Raw genomic sequence first — 19,413 nt, 5'->3', positions numbered from 1 at the left:
CCTTATATACCAACCGTCAGGGCTCATGATATGGGCTTTTTCTGCAGCCATAAGACCTGAGCGCTTTGCAGACACTGAAGTCGTCTGTATACTCAAACCCATGCTGAAGTTTTTATACTGTGTATAACCCTCAGTTTTAACTTTACAAAGTCTGAGTGCCACAAAGTAAAAGCACATCATTGCACAGCAGTGGTTTGTATTATGGCTCAATACAAAGCTCAGTTTTTCCGTGACTAATAATAGTGACCATGGTAATTTTTCTGAAATAAATCTATTATTGTGATGAAAATCTGAACACTCTATGCATTTCTAAAGAAAACTAGCATGTTTAGAAATGCTATGTTGAAAATGTCTTGCTCTATTAAAAAAGCACTTAGGAAAGATTTGACAAAAATGTTATTGGGGGGCGTGCTAGTAATTTTGTCCTCATTGGTAGCTCAGTACGTAAAGTGGCAAAATAAAATGAAGCTGCCAGAAGATAAAACAGAATAAAATAAATTCCTGCATTAAAAGCTAAATAACAAAACTGCTTGAAATTGTTATGAGGAGACTCGTGTTCTTCAGGTGCTGCTAACCTGATGGGTGTACACATCTGTACTTGCTTTAAACATTCATGGATAAAATCACCACTTATACTGCAGGTCATGTAAAAGCTTTCTCCCTTTTAGTTTAGCTAGTGTCAGTTGGGTGTGTCTGAGCGGACACATCATTTACAAAGAAATTGAATTCTCTGTATCAGCTGCATGTTTTGCTAAACCTGTGCTATAACAGTGTGATGGTGAAATACTATAAGGTTTTCCATGTGCTTTGCAAGAGTCTGCTATTTGAGCAGCAGGTTTCACAGCATTGCAACATTACAAGGCTGGTGCTAACCTGACTTTAGGTTCTTTTCTCTGCTCTGTCACTCCAGATGGTATGTGACAGTTCTGTCCCTACTACGTTTTTGTGTCATCTTCAACTGATCTTCGACATCAACTGATAAGGAATGAGAAAAAAAAACAAAGCATGTGCACTACTGACAATAGAAAACCAAAATAAGCTTGCGTCAAGTTGCACCAAGTACTGATAATATAGCGTTTTGTGTACTTTAGGGTATGTGTACCGTGTAAAGTGGCACGTTTTCCATTTGATCAACACATTACCACGGCAGTATGAAAAATATTATATAAAAAGGTGTGACTGTGGAATATCAGGCTATTTTAAAATAAATATTTTTAAGTGGAATCCAATCTAATAGTTATGCGATATTTTATGATACATACTTAGTTATAAAGCACTTTTTTTAAAAACACAATTTTGACAAAGTGCTATACAAATCACCAAAACACTACACAAAAAATCAGCAAGAACAACAGTAATAAAAATACTACAGTAAATAAAAGCTAAGAGTGCACCACTCTCATTCGGATTTAAAAGCCAAAGAATAAAAAAGAGTTTTAAGATATATTTTAAAAAGAGGTAACAAGGGGGCTGGGCAGGGAGATCATTCCACAATTTGCGAGTGAAAAGGCTCGATCACCCCTGGTTTTTCAGAATTGTGTTAAAGATTCCACTTTACCGTCGGTGAAAGCATTAACGTGGCTGCCGTAGCCTGATGAAGTTGACTGCTACAACAAAATGTGAGAATTTCTTCCAGGACTGAGCTGAACAAAGGCAGTTCACTCCCCTGGTGATGAGTGTACTTACTGTTTCTTGAGTGTTTTTGAGTTACTGAACACTGTTTGAAGTATATATCATTTTTATAATTTCTCCAGTATGAAAGCAAGCAGAACTGAAGAATGAAAAAAAATACACAACAGAGATTTATATATTCAGATTAATATTATTATGTAATGTGGAACACATGTTTGACAAAATATCTGCAAAACTGTAAATGTAAAGTTAAAGGTTTAATGAAGAAGAGAAGGAAATGAGCTAAATACAACTGTTATGACACAGTGAACGGAAGCTGTTTCCAAGGTTGCTCAATCTGAATTCTTTGTGGGTTTTAGAGCTCAAAGACTTCAGAAATAGTTAGAAATCCTCCATCCATCATTTTCAACAATAGAAGATGAGACTATGAATACAGGAAACAACAGAGAGCTATTACTGTCAGTCTATAAGTGATGCAAGTTTGCTTTCAAACCAGTTTGTCTGTAATCAAAAGTTTAGATTTGTGACCAGGACAGCCTGGAGAACAATACTGAAGTCTACTTAAAAGAAATCTCATCTAAGAGAGTTCAAGCTGAGCTGAAGAATAAAACTGGTCACACCAAATATTGTGTTTCAACAACATCAAAACTCTATAAACTTTGACTTTGCCTTATATACTTAGATTTACTTATGTATCTTTTAACAATACCTATTTTTCATAGCAAAACATAAAGAACTAATTGGTGGCTTTAAGATATTTGCACATTACTGTATATTTGTGACACAATGGTGAATGCTCATGTTAAACATGGCCAAAGACTGAGGATGGTGTATGTAAAACTAATCACTGCCAGGCTTCAGTTTTTGTGTGTGAGTAGATATCCCCAATATGGAAGTTTGTGAGCACAGACACTTCACTCATCTGCTGTTCAAACATTCTGTTTGTAAGTTACTGCTGTACGATGCTGCAAATGTTGCCAATACCAATGCAGATACTTTGAACCTATAAAGGCAGCTTATGTAGGGCAGAGCAGTGTGTCATGGATTACCAGATGAATCGTCATCAATTTGTAAATTCAGGACATATTTTAATGATCACCAAAGTACTGTGATTTTTACTTTCCACAATAATTAGTTAATACAACAAAAAACATCTTTTTGCTTTTCAGGTATTTTGTAACTGGCTTTTTGGAGACCCGGAATTTAAATGTGCCAGTCTAAAAAGCCCTTGGGGTCAACTTTAACACAATTCAGTGGGCCACATAATTAACTTTGAGATTAGAAACTTCATTACCTTTTATTTCTTAAATTTTTTCACAAACAACATTTCAATGCATCAACAAAACCACACATCAATATGAACAAGCTGTCATCCTTCCCTGGCTGTTACTTATCTAAGCTTTCCCTTTTTTCACTCACATGTCATTCCTGTGCATTGTCCTTCCAGCGCGCACTGTCACGTCATCTTTTCCTGACTTTGGGATGTTTCCTATTCCACAGCCCGTGCATGTTCAGACAGTGCTCGTGACAGCCTGCGGAGCGCCCCCTGATGTTGGGGGAACTCCTCACATACGCGGTGCAAGATGGTGCTGATGGCATGCAAGCGCTCCGTCTGCCTCTGCAGGGCGGCTTCCACGGATTCGGGGGTGGAGAGTGCTCGATAGCTGCCTTCACACACTGTACGCAACCTCTTGGCCCGACTCTGCAGAGCCACTAGGTGTCCTAGGTTCTAGAGAGAGGGAGCGATAATGACAGAGTAATGACATATTAATCAAACAATGAGTAGTTATATTTTATTCCTGATAGGTCGGATAAGTGTGAGTATTTTCCAAGAGTGGAAACTGTGATGAGCAAGTTCTGTGTACGTGACCCAAAGAAAAACAGGTTAAACATTCTCACCACACCTTCATTAAGTTGTGCAATGGTGACAGTTTCACTTCCCATTAGACATTTGTATTGACACATACCGGGTATCATTGCTCCTTTAACAATAAAGAGTGCATCAGATTAGAAGCCAATGAAAAGTGGATCACACCCTCACTGTACATGCAACCCAGTGCAATTCAGAAGAATAACAATTTTAAAGTACAATCGCATATTCACATTCACAGTCTGTGACCCTTACCCTTTCTTTGGTATCCTGAAGATTAACAAAGTCAGAGTCGAGGATGTAACTGGTGCTGCACAGTTCTGTGAGATGAGTCTTCCTCTGCGCGATCCTGTCTCTCAAACTTTCCTTCTGTTTTTGTAGCTCCCCAATCACCTGCTCATACTCTACCACTTGCTGAAGACAAATCCTGCATGTAAGATAAATGCTCAACCTGCTCCAAGCACAAATGAATTAATGTTCCGTCAGCCTCTTTTACCTTGTGTGCTTCCCGGATCTTGCGCTGTAGGCCCTGTATAGAGAGGCTCAGGTCACCCTGTGTAGCCTGTTTGAGGGAGTTCCTCATCATGGCCTCCTTGCGCAAGACGATGGTTTCCCTTCTCGCCACTGTTGCTTCGCTTTCCCTCAGCAGGCATTCCCGTTGCCTCATTAGCTGGCTGAGTCGCACCTGCACAGACACAAACACACTTTGGGTAGAATTCACAAACATTAATCACCCTAAGAGCAAATTGTTATCCAGCGTTCTTACAACTTAGTTTTACGACTTTCAAGACAATTTTAAAAATATCACCAAATGAAATTCAAGTCCAACTTCACGTTAACCAACACTGCCTTTAAAACTACATGATATATGTAGCCTCCATGTGACAAATGTATGACCAAGATGACTTGGTAACTCCGTCAGCTCCCAAACAGACAAAAAACACACTACAAACTAGCAATAAACAACTGAACTTAAAATCTTATGAATAAAGATTTAAAAACAAAACAAAAAAACATAAACAATCACAAAGAAAGAACAATACAGTATCCACATCTGAACCAAAGAGTAAAACAGTGAAATGTGGATTATTAAATATTAGGTCTCTCTCCTCCAAGTCTCTGTTAGTACATGACTTAATAATTGATCAACAAATCGATTTACTCTGCCTTACAGAAACCTGGTTGCAGCAGGATGATTATGTTAGTTTAAATGAATCAGCACCCCCGAGTCATTCTAACTACCAGAAACCTCGAAGCACAGGCAGAGGGGGCGGTGTGGCAGCAATTTATCACACCAGCCTATTAATCAACGAAAGACCCAGACAGACTTTTAATTCATTTGAAAGCCTGATGCTTTCAAATGAATTAGGACCAATTCTGTTTACATTATACATGCTTCCCCTAGGCAGTATCATTAGAAGACATAGCATACATTTTTACTGCTATGCAGATGACACGCAGCTCTATCTGTCCATGAAGCCAGGTAACACACACCAATTAGTTAAACTGCAGGAATGTCTTAAAGACATAAAGACCTGGATGGGTGCACATATTAAACAAATATGTAAGACTGCTTTCTTCCATTTGCGCAACATCTCTAAAATTAGAAATATCCTGTCTCAGAGTGATGCTGAAAAACTAGTTCATGCATTTATTACTTCCAGGCTGGACTTCAGCTAATCCAAAATGCTGCAGCAAGAGTACTGACAGGGACAAGAAAGAGAGAGCATATTTATCCTGTATCGGCTTCCCTTCATTGGCTTCCTGTTAAATCCAGAATTGAATTCATTGTTTGTTGGGTTTTTCTCTGTATCTATTATTGTACGATCTACTGTACAATATAAAGCGCCTTGAGGCGACTGCTGTTGTGATTTGGCGCTATATAAGTAAAATTAAATTGAATTGAATTGAAGTCCAAATCAAGCATCAGAATGGGAAAGAAATGTGATTTAAATGACTTTGAACACAACAGTGAGTTCACTACCCTCAAACAGCATCTACAGATTTAATCCAAAAGAGCACCTTTGGGTTGTAGTAGAACGGGATCATAGATGTGCAGTTGGCAAATCTGCAGCACCTGTGTGATCCTATCATGTTGATGTGAACCAAAGACTCTGACAAATGTTTCTAGATTCAAAAAATTGAAGCAGTTCTGAAGGCAAAAAGGAGCAATACAATCAAAAATATTTGTATTTGTTGGGTCTATTAAAAACATTTGAAAAAATCTGCCTCCTAATGTGATCCCAGTGTTAGTTCTTTCAAAACTGAGTTTACACTGAGTTAAAGTATCTATACTTTAATTTTGCAGTTATACATTGTATGCCTCAGTAGTTCATAATGAGAAAGCAAATGAGCCATAAGATCTAACACATTTACAAAAAGCTTTAATAAGATGTATTTTTGCGGCTTTCATATCTTCCTTCACCTTGTCTCTTACAAGCAGGCACTGATTTATATTCTGAATATAATCTGAATATATCAGTATTATGTGCTGTAATCAGACACCAAACTGACAGATTTATCTGCTTCTATAGAGAAAATAACACTACTGTGAGTTTGGAGGAGCTTGAGATAATTTTTTCCCCGAGGAGGTACGAGAAATAAAAAGACTGAGCTGTTAGTTTTCACATCCGATTGGACCTGGAGCCCTTTTTTGTCTCAGATACCTTTCTTTGATGGAAACTCCTTATATATAAAATTACCCTTGCTTAGAGGTTTAACAGCCTTGAAACTATGACTGATAAAAGTGTCCACAATATAGTTCAATCTTCCTTTACAGTGATACCCATGTTGAGCAGTTAATGCTTAATTAGATCATGCTGATGAAATCATTTTAATGTTAAAGATTGTTCAGGTAATGAGTAAACTGGAAATGAATAAGACTATGTTTACTATTCATTCATTATTCATTTCTGATCATATAATTGAGCTTTTAAATATTTATTCCATCTAAAGAAGAACTGAGACTGAACTGTGGGTTAGGAGAATCGTTACACCACTACTGATGCTGTAAAGTCATATCCACATTTTGTTTCTATTCTTTAAGTTGTAAATTGGAAAATTTGCTGAACTTCATTCCTGATACATGAGCTTTTGAGGCTTTTTCCCTTGAAAACTAAAAAAACATTGCACAATACATTTGTAAGCAATAAATTATAAAAAAAATTGCTGGATGAAGAAATTAAAACTTATATTAGCAAACTTATATTTATTTAATAAAATAAATTGTCAAAAGGTTCAATAAACAGTGAATTTTCCCAAAATTTTTTTTCAAGGGTCAAAGTGATCAAATGCATTTCAAATAAAGCATATCCCACTCTTATGTGTTTATGCATTGTACATAAACAGCACATTTGCACATGGCAGGCTAAGGCTAAAATGTAGATGGCAAATCAACCTTATAGTCTGTCTGTAATCGTACTGTGTTTACCTCCATACGATGTATTTCAGCTTTCATCGTGTGGCTTTCTCCCTGCCCCACATCCATAGCTGAACGCATCTCTTTTACAAGCTGTGTCTTCTTCTCCCACAGCATGATTTGCCGCCTGTATGCCACACGTGCCAAAGAAAAAGAGAAAATACACACAATTGCAGAACAAAGTACACTATTCCATTAAAAATCAAAGTGTTTCTCTGAGTATGTGATTCTTCCGAAAATAACTCTGCATATTTAATGAAGCCCTGCAAAATTTTACCTTCATACTATGAATATGTTTCAAGTTAGAGGCATTTGAGTTACACAGGGCTGGGTTGGAATTTGGCACTAGGGCTGCCACGATTAGTCGACTAGTCACGATTATGTCGGCTATCAAAATCGCAGACAACTAATTTAATAGTCAATGCGTTGTTTGAAGCTTTGTAAGATCCTGAAAGATGCATGAATAAGTAGTAGGACTTAAGAGTTGAGAGAGAGATTTAAGAGTTGATTAGCAAATCAACTCAATAATAAATAAATTGAATATGTTTAAGTCAGAAGAAACAAGGACAAAGAGAAAGTGACTGACTCAGCTTCCACCAGACTGTTGAGGAGCCTCTCCTTTTCCTCCTGCGTCTTCTCGACTTTCATCTGCATCTTAACGGCCTCCCTCTCTGCATCCTGGTCACATTGTTTTAGATAAAGTTATATATTAATATAAAACAGAAGAAAAGAAGAAAATATAAAATGACGAAACCCGCCTGTCATGCCTTAAGTCTGTGAATGAAATCTGTCTCCATCACGGCGTTCTCCTGCTGCAGAGCCTGGCTCAGTTGTCCTTTCTTGCTGAGCAGCATGTTGAGCTTCAGCTGATCACGCTTCAGCATCTTTGAGCTCTTCTCCAGCTCAGCCTCCTCGTGGTGCTCTGATTCTATCTGACCTGAAAGGGTTAGAGTTGGTGTGAGAATGAAGTGGAGATAGTAGCATACAGGTTGTGACTTGCACGTGCGTTCTGCATACTCTCAAAGTAGAGTTTCGTCTGTTGCCATCCTGTGTACTCCGCCTGCAGTTTGAGCAGCTCCTTGCTGTTGGCTTCTATCGTTTGGGTCAGTCCCATCAGAATCCCCTGTCGCTTCATCCAAAGCTGCTGGTCGCTCTTTATATTTGCTGCCAGCTCCTCAATCTGAGCTATTATTGACTGTATCTTGATGTGCAGAGGACCGAGGTCATCATGCTGCAAATGCAGGAAAAATAAATTAAAGCTGGCAGCCTCGTTTTTGAAAACAATTCAAAATGACACTGAATTATTTTCATTCACTTTCTACTTTTAAAAGCATAATTGATCAATTGAGAAGTTCGAACTTGGCTCACGATTTCCTTCCATCCCAGATTTTAAAGGATGGGTTCGATGTAATTGGCACTGAAACCACAGCACTGAAACGGCATTGCTGAGGGTTTTCAATGATCTTCTTTTAATTACTGACTCTTGCCCTGCCATTTTAATTTTATTGGATCTGTCTGCTGCTTTTGATATGGTAGACCATAAAATTATTTTAGAGAGACTGGAACATGTTATAGGCATCAAGGATTCTGCCCTTAATTGGTTAAAAAACTGATACATGCCTTTGTGACCTCCAGATTAGATTATTGTAACTCGCTCTACTCTGGACTCCAACTTGCTCACCTCCAACGATTACAGCTCGTTCAGAATGCTGCGGCTCGTCTCACAACCGGAACTAGAAAGTTTGCCTCTATTATTCCAGTGCTCTCTGACTTACATTGGCTGCTTATTAAATTTCGTATTGATTTTAAAGTTCTGCTGCTTACTTGCGTCCTCACACTCCTCAGCCTCCCTGGGAGAGTCTATGCCAGGGTGCTGGAGAGGAGAGTCTGTCAGTTAGTCGAACCTTGGATACAGGAGGAACAATGCGGTTTTCGTGCTGGTCGTGGAACACTGGATCAGCTCTTTATCCTCTCGAGAATACTTGAGGGTGCATGGGAGTTTGCCCAACCAGTCTGCATGTGTTTTGTGGACTTGGAGAAGGCATTCGACCACGCCCCTTGAGGGGTCCTGTGGGCGGTGCTGGACAGACACCCCATAGACACCTATGGGGTGTCTGTCCCATTGCTACGGGATACAACCGTTGCAAGAGCTTGGTCCGCATTGCCGGCAATAAGTCGGACTCGTTCCTGGTGGGTGATGGGCTCCGACGGGGCTGCCCTTTGTCACCGATTCTGTTCATAATTTTTATGGACAGAATTTCTAGGCGTAGCCAAATGGCGGAAGGCTTTCCCTTGGGTGGTCTCAGGATTTCATCTCTGCTTTTTGCAGATGATGTGGTCCTGTTGGCTTCATTGGCCTCCAGCTCACCTTGGAATGGTTCGCGGGGAGTGGGAGATCGACAGACAATTGGTGCAGTGGCTGAAGCGATACGCACGCTGTACCGGTCTGTTGTGGTGAAGAGAGAGCTGAGTGTAAAAGCAAAGCTCTCAATTTATCGGTTGATCTACGCCCCTACCCTCACAAGGTGAGGGGTAGTGACCGAAAGAACGAGATCGCGAATACAAGCGGCGGAAATGGGCTTCCTCCAAAGGGTGGCTGGCCTCTCCCTTAGAGATAGGGTGAGAAGTTTGGCATTCGAGAGGGGCTCAGAGTAGAGCCGCTGCTCCTCCACATCGAAAGGAGCCAGTTGAGGTGGTTCGGGCATCTGACAAGGATGCCTCCTGGGCGCCTCCTGGGTGAGGTTTTCCAGGCATGTCCCACGGGGAGGAGGTCCGGGGGCAGACCCAGGACACGATGGAGATATTATATCTCTCGGCTGGCCTGGGAACGCCTTGGTGTTCCCCCGGACAAGCTGGAGGAGGTGGCTGGGGAGAGGGAGGTCTGGGTTTCTCTGCTTGGGCTGTTGCCCCCATGACCCGGCTCCGGATAAGTGGAAGAAAATGGATGGATGCTTACTTTGAAATGCCTAAACAACCTTGCCCATGACTATCTCATCGACCTTCTCAGTCTCTATGCTGTCAGCCATTCTTTACAATCATCTGGTCAGTTACTTCTGGCCCAGCCCAGGCACCGTCTGGGTGATCGTGCTTTTGCCTCTGTAGCATCAAACCTCTGGAATAGTCTTCCTGCTAGCATTCGTGCCTCTGACTCCATCCAATACTTTAAAGCACGCTTTAAAACTTACCTATTCAACCTGGCTTTTCCAACTCGCTAATTCTCACCGCTCCTTAATTGCTGTATCGCTACTCATTTCTCTGGATAATCATGATTTCTCCCTATCTCTACTTACTAATGTGTTTGTTTGTTTCTCTGTTTTCTCTATTTGACCTTGTTTTAATCACTTACTGTTCAGTGCAATTATTTACCGTTATTCCTTACTGTGAAGCACTTTGGTGTACCCCCTGGTTTTCAACGTGCTATATATATATAAAATTGCATTGTATTCTATTGTATTTATTTATGATCTTAGTAACAAGAAGCCACAGCTTCCCCACAGCCACTCACCCCAGTGGTGGCCGCTATTTGAGAAATCTTCTTGTTGTATCCGATGATCGTTGACTGCTTCTGCTCGATGACTCTAACAGATGAAGTAAGCTTAGCCTCAATGGCTGTGATTAACTTGTTGTACTTTGTGATCTCCTGATCAAGGGCCTCCTGAGTCAGGGCCAGGCTGTCCACTCGCTGGCTGACCAGCTGGCTCTCCAGCTTCACCGCCAACACCTCCTCCTCTGACTGCTTCAACTGGTACATCTAAAGGGGGGAAAGGAATGATGAGAAGCACATAAATCTGATATCTTCACATATTTGTTTTATTCTCTACACATTTTACATTAATTATTTGCTGCACTAGCTTATTTTCTTTTTTACATTTTTGAATCTTCCCACACTTATTGTTCAATATCTGGTTTCAGGATACGTGTGTGTTTGTATTTATATGCTAGAACAGTTTAGAATAGAATAACACTGATTTATTTGTTTATTTCTATATTGTACATATTTTACAAGATATTCTAAAAGCTCATTTTCATCTTTAGTAGATGATGTACAGAAAAGAAAAAAAGAAAAAAGCTAGGAATCAAAATGGAAAATGTAATTCTGTCACGTAAAAGCATGAACAAAAAACGTTAATATTAGTAAAATAATAATACTGAAATTGAATAAAGCTAATTTGACAATATATGAATAAATTGCATTAAAATCTCTATGGCTCTATAGTGTACATTAACCTTTATACATGTACTTATTTAACACCTGTTACTACTACTACTACTGTTACTAATCCTGTAGAGCTGTTGTTATTTGCATTATTCTGTCATTTCAAACCAAAAGACTTCATCAGTTGCTTGTGAATTCTCTCTCTTTCTTTATCTATAACGTGATACTGCTGGAGTGTGTCTTTCACTAAAACAAGCCCAAGCCAAAGACCTGGACAATATGTAGGGTATAGTGAATAACACTCTTATGATAATACTAGAGATATCAAAGAAAGGGGATTTAGTGTGAATGGTCTGAAGAGTGTTATCATAAGAGTGTTATGACAGTCTAAGCATTTCGAATACTTTCCTGCTTTTAGTTACCTTCTCTTTTTTGAGTCTGGATATCTTCTCGGTGAGCAGTTGGGAGTACTTGGCAGCGTTGTTGTGGAGGAGCTTATGCTGCATGGAGCTCATGATGTTGTTTTCCAGCTCCAGCCGTGCAGAACTCTCTTTCTCCAGATGCTTACTCTGATCGTTCACTTGAGCCTGGAGTGACCCAAATTCCTGGAGAAATTAAGGGTGAGATTAAAGAAAGACAAAAACAAAATCAGGCAGTGTAATGTTTCTAACCTTGTACCACGACTGCTCTCTGGACAAACACTGACCTTTGAGAGTCTAGCGAGGGTTCGCTCTGTCTCCTGCAGAGTGAGGAGGAATGTGCTGTAGTGGGCCTGCAGGGCCTCTTGCTGAGCCTGCTTGTCACTGATGAGCTTTCTGGTAGTGGTGCAGTCCATTTGAGACCAATTCAGCTGCAGTGTCAGTATCTCATTTTGCTCCTGCTCTGCATTGATGGACTTCTTGTAGCCATCAATGTCCTTGTCCAGCAAGATCACCTGGTGCTTGGTTTCACTGAGAAGAACAGAAAAAAAATGAATGGCTGCTCACTTTTTGCTCTGTGTTACTTTTGAATAAAAAATCAAAAACAGCTTCCCACATCCATCAGTCTCACCGGATGACTTCCTGCATCGCACCGAAGGCCTCGTCTCGTCTCCTCAACCCCATGAGGCAGCTGCTCCACTGCTGTAGCAGCTGTTTACGGGCCACCAACAGTGACTCCATCTCCATCTCAGCCTGCACAAAGATGTAAAAATGAATGACTGATGTTGTTTGACGACTGCCATAATCAGAGAATTGTTATTTCGTTCATGAGTTAGTAAACCGAGACAAAAACATAACCTGTTTGTCTTTTTCTCTCATCCAAATATTTTTGTGTTGACTGTATCCATTTACATCATTAAATCAACTAGTAAGATACACCCACCAGCCACTTCATCAGTTACAGGTAGTTCAGGTTGGACAAACTTGCCTTCAAAACAGCCTTTTTTAAAATTGTGGCACAGATTCACAGATGCTCTGTTGGACGGAGATGTGGTGACTGCTGGAGGCCATCTGACTACAGTGAACTCGTTGTCATGGTCAAGAGTCCAGTTTGAGATGTTCTGAGTTTTGTGACATGGTTCAACATCCTGTTGGAAGCAGCCATTAGAAGATGGGTAATATGTGGTTGTGGTCATAAAGGAATCAGCACCAACAAGAGTCAGGTAGGTGTGGTATTTCATCAGTGCTCAGTCGATACTGAAGGATCAAAGGTGTGCCAATAAAATATCCCCTACACCATTATACCAGCACCATCCTGAACAGCTGATACTGTGTGAATTGCCTCCACTTCCTGTTCTTATCTGAAGGGAGATTCACCCTTAGTGATTTTCTGCTGTTGTATCCCATCTGCTTCAAATCATGCCTTCAGAGGTGCTCTTTCTGCATACTTTGGTTCTAGCAAGTGTTTATTTGGCTTACTGTTGTCTTCCTATCAGCTCAAAGAAGTCTGTGTCATGATCCTGGGTCTTATGACCCAGCGGTTTCAGTTTTTGTGTTTTGTTATTTTGTATTATGGTTTGAGTCCACCTTGTTAGTTTAACGTTTTAGTCCCTAGATTGTTATGTTTAGCTATTGGTTGTCAGATTTCCTTGTGTAATTGCTCCTATGTCTCCCTCTGTATATTTGTGTTTATATAATTCTGAGCTCCTGTGCCTTGTTTCACCTCGTGTTTTGTCCCATGTTTCCCCTGCCCATGATGTCAGTCCTCTCTCCGTGCTCTCTCTCTCCCCTCCTGTCTGTGTCTCTGTGTTTTTCTGTGTTACGTTTAAGGTCTGCACCTTGGGTTAGTATTTTCAGTTCCGTATCATCCCTGTCTTGTTATGCGCAATTGTCCTCAGCTGTGCTCCCATATGTTCCCACCTCACTCATTACCTTCTGTGTATTTATGTCAGAATCACCCTCTGTTCCATGTCGCGTCATCCCTCATAGCTGTGTGTGATTCTCCCTGTGTCTCCTTGTGCATATTATAATTAGTTTTTCCCAGTTTAGTTCCGTATTGTCGTATCGCCTGTTTCCCAGCAATAAAGCTGTGCTTTTGAGTTTACTCCCTGTGAGTTTGCGTTTGGGTCCTCTCCTGCCTGCACACAGCCGAAACATGACAGTCTGGCCATTATCCTCTGATCTGTGGCATCAAACAATTTGTCTCAGACCACTGCTGCTCACAGAATATTTTCTCCTGGTTGTGCAGTATATCAGCAGTTTAAAAAAAAAAAAGACTGGCTCATGTGCTCCAACAACCATGCCACGTTCAAGGTCACTTAAATCACCTTTAAGAGACCTGTTCTGATGCACAGTTTGAACTCCAGCAGGTTGTCTTGTTCATGTCTACATACCTAAATGCAAGTACTTGAATGTGAATCCATATATCAAGGAAAATTTTCACTCAATCAGTCACTGGATAAATGAACTGGACTATTGTTTTAATGTTTTCAGTTTTACTAATCGATATAAAAGCAATATTCACATCAATGAAATATTTATTTGCTATGGGTACTATGAAAGTTGACACTTTTAATAGTGAAATCACCCACCACTAACTAGCACCTTATCTCACTAGCTCACTATTTTGCTTTTATGTCCAAAAAAGGTCTGGTGGGCAACTAATTCTTGTTAAAGCTGCAGGGATAAAGTGCTCATCTCTTCATGTAAAGATGCAGCATATAACCTTTTATGGCACAGCAGTTACCTCTGAGAGAGCCTCTTTGGCTGTCTGTGTCTCCTCTGCTTGAGCACTGGTTTTGGACTCATACATGGCTATCTGCTGCGTCAGCCTGTCCAACTCCTTTGTTAGTCGCTCCACATATAAATCCTGATGTAACAGATGAGTATTTTCGCTTAGTTAAAATTATGTTAATATACCAGATAGTGTATATATTGACAAATACAATCAAATCGTAATAATTTACATGTGAGTGTCTACCTGCTTTAATTTCTGGTCTTCTGCCTGGGTCTTCTCAGCTCTCGCTTTGCGTCTAGCGTTATTCATGGTTTTGACTTCAGAGCGCAGACCTTCACTGACTCCTTGGATGAAGATGAGATACTGTGTCATGCTGTCTAACTGTGCCTGTAGCTGGGACTCTGAGGGAGGACAGAGGAGAGAGCATAAACATAATGGCTCAAATCATAATTTCAGAAACATGAACAGATACAGATGTTGCCTTTCTGTTGCTCAAACAGTATTACATAGGCCCAACAAAGGCTGCTTTTAAAAGGGAAGGATTAAAAAATTCTGTTTATATTTATTTTAACTTCTTAACTTGCGCCATTGAACTTTTAGGGTTTCACATCCATCAGATTCTCACTTATACTAACATAAAGCCAAATGCATAAAAATAGTTGATCTTAAAGCTTCAGCTTTCTGGCTGAAACGTGTAAACCTAAGGGGTGAATATAAAGAAGTTGCATAAAGTGGAATCCTAATGTAATTGAATTTTACAGCATTTTATTTAATTTTACTGCAGGCTGAGTAACAATCATAAGTAGTACGAGTGAACTCACAGTGGAAAACAACCCCAAACAGAGAATGAAGCTTGATTCAGATGGAGGATAACAGTAGCAATAAAGTTCTCTTTAAAAAAAAAAACGTAATCGTAATGTGGTCATTGGGACAGACATCAAGAGTCATATAAAATCAAAACTAATCCTGGATCAGCACAAAGACACAACCTCTAAATGACAGTCCAGGCTCACCATTGGCTCTGGCTTCGCAGACCTTTCTGGTCATGCTGGAATGTTGACTCTTTATCTCCTCCAGCTGGTTCAGAGCCTGCTGGTGTTTGGTTTCGGCTTGTGTCTTGGTCTCATGGAGGTCATGCAGCCTGTTCTGCTGTCTGACCAGATGCTCCTGAATCCTGAAGACCTCCACACCTAATTCCTGATTGTGGCTAGCATCATCCTTCGCAACTGCATGCTGATGGAGGAGGAGAGCAGTTAGAAATCACAGAAAAATCAATAATTCTAGACGATAACCGACTTTATACATGCTTTTATGTTGGGTACTAAAATGGCTTTCCTTCATCCAGGACAAAGCCTGGTATTAAAGTACTGGTTCTACTTATTAGTGGTTGCCGGTTGGAACTGGAACTGAAAAAGATTTTATTGTATTTGTAACTTATTTCCAACATTGTAACCCTTTTGGGGACATTTTAAAAATAAATCTGTGACCTTCAAACATTATTCATTATGTGAACATTATGTGAATCCATTATGTGAACATATTCAGATAATGAGGGGAACTCTTAAAACGTTTTATACAAAGTGCTTTAAATTTCAACTCATTACATATGAAATATACTGTACTATAAATCAGTATTCGCTATATATACCATACATGACATTTAATATATTGTGTTTGTCATCATTACCCATTTGAGTGATGAAGGCTTCACACCTTAACCCTGCAACAAGTGTTTTTCTTGGAAAGGTAAACAGTTTGTGGGTGTTGCACCTTTCCTAAACACCTGTCTTATGTAATACAGAGGATGTGAAGTGTTCTGCAGTGGCCATACAGTTCTACAGCACCATCTTCTGGACATTTAAATAGAAAAGTTGCATTTGTTTGTATAGAAACTAGCTTGTTTGCTCCTGCATGTGTGAATCAGTGTATTAACTGAGCAAAGATGGAGAGAGTTTTTGGTCAGAGAAGTGGCTGACCTTTTCCCTCAGTGTCTGGTTAATCCTCTCCAGCTGTTTTCCAAGCTGGATTGTCAGAGCAGCTTGTTGTCTTCTGACCACGGGCTGCCAACAGATTAAATATAGTATCAGTAACGTCCCAGTGGAAGACAAAGATATGTAGTATTAATGCTTCACATCCATCATAATTCAATTTTCTTTCTGATGAGCACTAAGACAAAAATCTATTCATTATTTAGTAAACACTGGTCGTGTAAAGATTAAAGGTGAAGCTACAAACATGCTCAGGATCAAGAATGATCAACTCCTCTTCCTCGTCTTCTGGCAGTGGCTCATGATCCTCCATCTCCTCCGATGTGTGTGAACGGTGAGCCATCTGAGCAACATCCTCTTGCACTGAAATACAGTGAAAGGCATCATTTAACCAAAAAATAAATAATCATGTAAAAAAGGGTACATATTGCTATAGAATATATAGAAATATTATCCCACAGAGGATTAATGTGGGACTTACTTAAATTTGTGGCTGCAGGGAGGTTTTCATCCACTACAGTGAGGTCAGGGTAACGCTGGGCAGCAGGGCTCTCTGGCTGTGGCAGTGACTGAGCCTGTGAGTCCGGAGACAAACATAAAGCATGAATAGAGCTCCTTAATAGCTGCTGTGATTCAGACATTGAGAACTGTTAGACTGAAGATGTCAAACATGAACCTGCCCACCAAAGGGGCCAATCTGGTTGAGTGAGTGGTTTTGCAAAATGTAAAATTTGCAAAGAAGGAGGACACACTTCTTTAAGAATGGATTCTGTCATGAGAGTCCAAACTGCTGATTCCATTTGAGCCATATGACTAACACTACTGCAATATTTTATGCATCCAACAGTTAAGACTGTGAGTGCAGCAGCACAGCACCTGGCCAAACATCCAAACTGCATCAGTGTTCAATGACCTGTTGCTAAAATAGCAACAAAGTAAGGAAACAAAACCTCAGCAGATACACATCTCAAACCTCTTTGTAATGTGAGGCAGTCGCTCCACTGTCTTCTTCAGCGTCGTCACTTCCATCCTGCAGGTTGGGATCTGTCTCATTTCGGGGGGAGCTTTCCTCCCTTCCATCATCATCTCCTGGGTTCTGCATTGGACCTAAAACTTCACATGAAGACTTACATTTTCTCCAGGTGACTAATATGTGTATTTGCCCCAAATGTCAAAGGCTAATGGTGAGAGAGAGGGCTTTTGAGAAATTTTACGACTTTTTTCTTAGCAATGCTGAAAATATAAGAGCAAATATTTTAACTTGTGGTGCTAATCCCTTTTTTATTAGTCAGCTATTGCCACGTTTGAAGATTCTGAACATGTTTTCTTTTCTCAGATGTCATATGACATGTTTCACTTCTATAACAGATGTCCTACCTGCCATCTTGGTTTTTGATTAATAGGCTGTGGTGTTCTCTCAATTATAAATGCAAAACTGCCAAACAGTAGTCCAGTCATTCTTAAAGAAGCAAAATTTGGAAGTGGATGTCTGGAGTCTATAGTCTTTTGGCTAAACAATATCTATGAAATCTTTTAATCAGTATTAAATCTTCTCTCTTGAAACTGAAAAATGATATTCTAGTTGATACCTGTTCAGGTGGTATTTTAGTTTTAGTTCTGCTGAACTTGAGTGCTGCTTTTGACACCCCCATCATGACTTACTCTTTGAGTGCTGTGTTGGAGTCAAGTTTTGACTCTTAAATGGTTTAAATCTAATATTAAACTCAGAAATTTCTAGTTAGCACTGGATAATACACTTCTGCACCAGCATTATCACATCTACAGGTACACAGGGGTCGATTTTTTTTATGTCCACGCTCCCTCATGGTCAAATTATTTGTCAAAATAGCATCAGTCTAGATTTTGCAGCCTATTTTACCTTTGAATTGTGGAAATGTTATATAAGACTGCTCAATGAGTTTTGGATATAAAAAATACAGCGTCCTACGGTTTCTTACACTTAAATGAGTGCAAAACAGAGGTCATATTGTTGTGTGTTGCCCTTCCACTAAGGTCCGTATAGGTCTGCTTCCCTACCCTATGGAATCAGGGTGGGTCCTTCGTAATTAATAAATAATAATGATCAGAAACAATCATTATCTCTGTCAGTGCGCCCCAGGGCAGCTGTGGCTACAATGTAGCTTGCCATCACCAGTGTGTGTATGTGTGTGTGAATGGGTGAATGACTGAATGTAGTGTAAAGCGCTTTGGGGTCCTTAGGGACTAAGTAAAAGCGCTATACAAATACAGGCCATTTACCGTTTTTCATTATACACAATGAAATTAAATTAGCAAATAGATTGCACTCATTATTGATTTTTACAATTTCATGTGTTGACCAGAACTCACCTTATATATTCAAGTTTTTCTGAGCCTACTTGAAAATGAATAAAATATCAAGTGGAAATCTGAAGATTTCCGGGCTGGGCTTATGGGTAACAAATACCTTCCTTGTATTTAAAATAAGCTATGTTTCTGTATTCCTGCTAGCTTCGCGCTAAGTCCTCAACAATAGAGAGGGTTTGTGAGGATCACAATATAATAACTGTCAACCTAACTTTGGCTCTTTAATAGTCAAAAGAACAATTTAGAGTTTGCGTACCATTACCATCGTACTATATCGTACCAATGATATCATTTAATTTTGCATTTAGGATACGACTTACCACGGTAGCGTTACGGGTACAGTCGATAAAGGTTACTAGGCAACCGTAAACTTCCGTAGCTGGCGTCTGCGCAGTCTCAGTCAGACACCAGTCGCTGTGGAGTTTTAACACACAGGCAGCGCGTAGGATGTACGCGCTTATTTACGACCGCTTACAGAATAAAAGTCATTTCTAGGAGTTACTGACATGTTCAAAGCTAATTTCTTAATGCTGTGGTAACATTTTATCTCCAGCCAACAAGTGTGAGAGGCCTGGAGGAGCCTGTAAGAGAGTAGACAAATATTTAGATGCAATTTGTGGCCTCATTTTGGGCAGTGATCTTTGTTTTGATAACCACATAAATACGGTTTAAGTACTGCTTTCTATCACTTAAAGATTATATCTAGGACTATAAAATTCCTGTCTCAAACTGACTATGAGATGCATTCATCTCATTCATGGGTTTAAGTTGGTTATATTATTGCAGCACTCTATTTGAAGGACCAAATCATCAGCACAACATCTCTGGCTTATTCAAAATGCAGCAG

At 39.9% G+C, this 19,413-nt stretch overlaps 1 protein-coding gene across 2 annotated transcripts; it reads right to left on the bottom strand.

Annotated features, from left to right (window-relative positions):
• Window positions 1-1,870: 1,870 nt before the first annotated feature.
• Window positions 1,871-19,276, bottom strand: ccdc40 (coiled-coil domain 40 molecular ruler complex subunit). Of its 2 annotated transcripts, XM_084930352.1 has the most exons (19): window positions 18,887-18,927; window positions 17,194-17,333; window positions 16,702-16,795; window positions 16,468-16,583; window positions 16,209-16,292; window positions 15,246-15,465; window positions 14,476-14,633; window positions 14,242-14,364; window positions 12,127-12,248; window positions 11,783-12,026; window positions 11,499-11,681; window positions 10,426-10,671; window positions 7,938-8,151; window positions 7,688-7,857; window positions 7,507-7,598; window positions 6,933-7,047; window positions 3,999-4,187; window positions 3,758-3,916; window positions 1,871-3,361 (listed from the first exon to the last, which is right to left on the bottom strand). In XM_084930352.1, the coding sequence occupies exons 2-19, from the start codon at window positions 17,320-17,322 to the stop codon at window positions 3,122-3,124; spliced, it is 2,898 nt and encodes a 965-aa protein (XP_084786478.1). In that variant the 5' UTR covers window positions 17,323-17,333; window positions 18,887-18,927; the 3' UTR covers window positions 1,871-3,121. The 2 variants fall into 2 exon arrangements, with proteins under 2 accessions (XP_084786478.1, XP_084786479.1); XM_084930353.1 differs by having other exon boundaries at window positions 17,194-19,276.
• Window positions 19,277-19,413: the final 137 nt, after the last annotated feature.

Source organism: Perissodus microlepis, chromosome 6, assembly GCF_051167445.1.
Source record: "Perissodus microlepis isolate ML-2025 ecotype Zambia chromosome 6, ASM5116744v1, whole genome shotgun sequence".
Lineage (NCBI taxonomy): Eukaryota > Metazoa > Chordata > Actinopteri > Cichliformes > Cichlidae > Perissodus > Perissodus microlepis.
The sequence above is the reverse complement of the archived record's forward strand: the minus strand, read 5'-3'. Positions and strand labels throughout refer to the sequence as shown.